The sequence below is a fragment of the Archocentrus centrarchus genome, chromosome 16 (genome assembly GCF_007364275.1).
Source record: "Archocentrus centrarchus isolate MPI-CPG fArcCen1 chromosome 16, fArcCen1, whole genome shotgun sequence".
Classification (NCBI taxonomy): Eukaryota; Metazoa; Chordata; class Actinopteri; order Cichliformes; family Cichlidae; genus Archocentrus; species Archocentrus centrarchus.
The window spans coordinates 14344026-14347868 of NC_044361.1; the positions used below are offsets into that span (position 1 = coordinate 14344026).

At 48.1% G+C, this 3843-nt stretch overlaps 1 protein-coding gene across 1 annotated transcript; it reads left to right on the top strand.

The window, feature by feature from the left end:
- The first annotated feature begins 715 nt into the window (after positions 1-715).
- Positions 716-1645, top strand: LOC115793996 (paraneoplastic antigen Ma1 homolog). Its single transcript, XM_030749218.1, has one exon. It carries the CDS (start codon positions 716-718, stop codon positions 1643-1645), a length of 930 nt encoding a protein of 309 aa, XP_030605078.1.
- Positions 1646-3843: the final 2198 nt, after the last annotated feature.

Below are 3843 nucleotides of genomic sequence, written 5' to 3' on the forward strand. Positions count from 1 at the left end.
CTGCCGAGAGTGAGTAACCCTATCCGCACGCTCACATTGCGTACACTAGCTAAGACTGTGAACTCACTAACTCTGATCATCCGCCATTATCTGAGGATCAGGCCTGCAACGGGTTATTTTAGGGTATTGCCGGCTTTTTTTTCTTTAATGTTTTCTTTTGTTTTTCACTTCATGTGGGCCCACACAGGTAAATGTGTTTGAAGTTTCACAAATATTTGCAGTTGTATGGAGTTTCACCCTCAGTTTGTTTAAGTGGGTGGGTTTCCTGTTAATGTGCCGCTGACGTTTGTAAATAAATACTGTACTTTGGGCACTATTTCCTTCGTTCATTTGTGGTATTAATAAGAGGTTTATTTGAGTGTGAGGGATTTACAGCGCGAGAACTTAAAGGTAAAAACACACAACAATTTGCTAAATAATTTTACGTTCAGTTGTCAGATCCAAGAGAGTGAAAATTTCCCTAGTTGTGTGTTATTAAAGGGAACGGACCCAGGGCGCTGTATCTCAGTTCAAGGGGTACATAGGAAGCGCTACATAAATGGAGGCACCGCTGGGATTTTAATGTTGAAAGTGTTTTATGTCATGATGTTCTTTGCATGTAAACCCTTTAGTAACTGTGTGAGTTAATGGTTATTGTTTTCATGCCTTGCCATTGTTAAACGCCAACCCCATGTTTGCGGCTATTATTGTAATAACTTGTTAAGTAAGAAAAACCATGTCTCTATTGCAGAACTGGTGTAAAGGGGAAGGGGTAGACCTAAACCATTCCATTGTGGTTAAACGGGTCCCCATAGACACCACAGTAGAGCATATTGAAGAGACTGTCGGAGCTATTAAGGCCCTTGGGAGAGTGAAAGTTAAGGGGCGGATGTTTGACCCAGATTCACACTCGTTAATGGTATTGTGTGAGTGTAGTGAACGAGTGAACACTAAAACCACTCCCCTGGATGTACCTGCTGGGGAGGGAGGTGAGCTTTGGACCCTGCATGGCCCCAGTGAGGGGGAAGAGACCCCTGCCAGCGCTCCAAGGACAACCACTGAACCAGAACCAGAACTCTCAGATCTAGCCGGAGGGAACTCGGCGGAGTCCATTATACGAGCAGTAGGGGACTTGCTAGCCAAAACCATGAGGCCCACTTCCGAGAGTAGTGTTTTTCGACGGCTGAGGATATATTCTGGAATTACTCCCGCCCCTGCTGGGGAAGAGCACCAAGACGCCTGGTTAGAGCAGGCCCGATTGATGGTAGAAGAATGCGACTGCTCTGTTCGTGAAAAACGAAAGAGAATTGTGGAAAGCTTGAGGGGTCCTGCCCTAGACATAGCCCAAGCTGTGAGAGCTAATGACCCTGATGCAATGCCCGAGGAATACATTGAGGCCCTGGAAAGGGCTTTTGTGACCTCAGAGACCCCAGAGGACCTCTACTTTTCTTTCAGAGCATTGAGGCAAGGTCCTGGGGAACGACTGTCGGACTTCCTGAGGAGAGTGGAGCGATTATTAACTAAAGTGGTACACAGAGGAGGACTGTCCCCCAACCAGAGAGACAGTGCTCGTGTGGAACAACTCCTCAGAGGGGCTACCGAATCTGACATACTGCTTCTGCAGTTGAGATTACGAGAGAGAAAAGCAACCCCCCTCCTTTCTTGACTCTGTTACATGAGATCAGAGAAGAGGAAAATCAACAGTTATTGAGACAGAAAGCTGGCCCCCACCAAGCTAAACCTGCCGTCAGGCAGGTGAGGGTGGAAGAAGAAGATAAACAAATGGAGTGTGATGTTGGAGACTTAAAGTCACACATTAATGAGCTGCGGTCCCAGATGTCTGAGTTCACAGCAGGGCCAAAACCCACGCAAGGGAATAAGCAGCCTAAAGTGTCTCAAAGGGAGAAAGGAGACAAAATGACCATCAGCGGTGAGGTTCAGGCCTTGAAAAAACAGGTAGAGGATCTGCAAAATCAATTCAGTGTAATGTCTGTGGCCTACGCAGACTCTAGGGTGTCCAAGGAGTTTGGGTGGAAGAAAGGCTTCAGAGATAGTAGGGACAGTAATACCAGTCTCACACGTTCAAGTAATCCAGGAAAACCACGATCCCGGGTGGAAGGAGAGGATTTCTTCTGTTACCACTGCGGTGGAGATGGTCACATAGCCACACACTGTACAGCCCCTGAAGACACTGCAACTGTCATACAGAAATTAATTCGCTCACTAAGGAGACAGAAAGGAAGCAAACAGGAGCCCAAAACTCGAGGTACAGAGCCACCCAACACCCATTGTTCTGTCAAGCGGAGCACTGTAGATACGGAAGAAGCCACAACCCTCCCTGAGGGGTTAGTGGGAGAAGCGTCACTGAGTGAGGTGATTATCGAGGGTCAACCAGTAACAGCACTGATGGATAGTGGCTCGAGTGTCACCTTAATATTCGAAAGCTGGTACTCAGCACACCTGTCACACTTGCCCATCCATCCCATTTCTAGCCTAGCCCTTTGGGGCCTGAGTGAGTCTAGTTATCCCTACAAAGGATATGTGGCAATGAATGTCATGTTCCCAGATGATGGGACTCATCATGATCCCAAGACTGTGTTAGCTTTGGTGTGCCCAGACCCAAAAGGGCCAGAGCAGGCCCCAGTGATTATTGGAACAAATGCAAGGAGTTTTCATCATGGACCCAAGCATGGCACCAGCAGAACTCAGAGTTGTGGGCCAGCTCAAGCTTGGCGGGTCTGTGCAGAGTCACCTGCACAAGTCAAAAAACCATTTTCCCCAGGGCCCATAGATGATGGTGTTGGACAAATAAGGTGGACTGGCCCCGGACCACTCCAAATCCCCCCTGGTGGGGCAGTATTTGCATCCTGTAAGGTGACTGCAAAGGAGTCATGGGACCAAGATGTGTTAATAATTGAGGCCCCCGTCAAAACCCCTCTCCCAGCCGGGGTTATGGTGCCCCCGTGTGTTCTCCTGCCTTCAGATATAAACAACAATGATTTTTCAGTGTTGTTTAGGAATGAGTCGCTGAAAGCCAAGTCAATTCCTAAGGGCACTGTCGTAGCCTGTGTCCATAAAGCCGAAATCGTGACTGCACTTAAGAGGAATGAGATCCCCTCTGAAGCTATAGATCCAGGATTATTCAACTTTGGAGATTCTCCAATCCCAAGTGCCTGGAAAGAGAGAATCATAAAAAAATTGTCTGAAAAAGCTGGAGTTTTTTCTCTGGGGGAATGGGATGTAGGGCTGGCAAAAGATGTAGAACACGCAATCCGCCTTAGCGACACACGACCGTTCAGAGAAAGATCCAGACGTCTTGCACCAGGAGATATAGATGATGTGAGGCGCCACCTGCAAAAACTACTGGCGGCTGGAATAATCAAGGAGTCACGCAGTCCATATGCGTCTCCCATTGTCGTGGCGAGAAAAAAGAATGGCACAATCAGGATGTGTATTGATTACCGGACCCTCAATGCCCGGACAATCCCAGATCAGTACACCGTCCCTAGAATAGATGAGGCCTTAGACTCCATGACTGGGAGTCGATGGTTTTCTGTGTTGGACCTGAGAAACGGCTACTATCAGATTGCAATGGCAGAAGAAGACAAGGAGAAAACAGCTTTCCTATGCCCACTTGGATTTTTCCAATTTGAGCGTATGCCTCAGGGCATAACCGGAGCTCCTGCCACCTTCCAGCGACTGATGGAAAAGGCCGTGGGAGACATGAACCTGCTCCAGTGCTTGGTGTATCTCGATGACCTGATAGTGTTCGGTAGGACACTGGAGGAACACGAGGAACGCCTCCTCAAAGTGCTTGACCGCCTGCAGGAATATGGCCTGAAAGTATCCATTGACAAGTGCCAA

Bases quoted from the DNA above. Each gene is read 5' to 3' on its own strand.
- LOC115793996 (XM_030749218.1), top strand. From the start codon at position 716: ATGTCTCTATTGCAGAACTGGTGTAAAGGGGAAGGGGTAGACCTAAAC.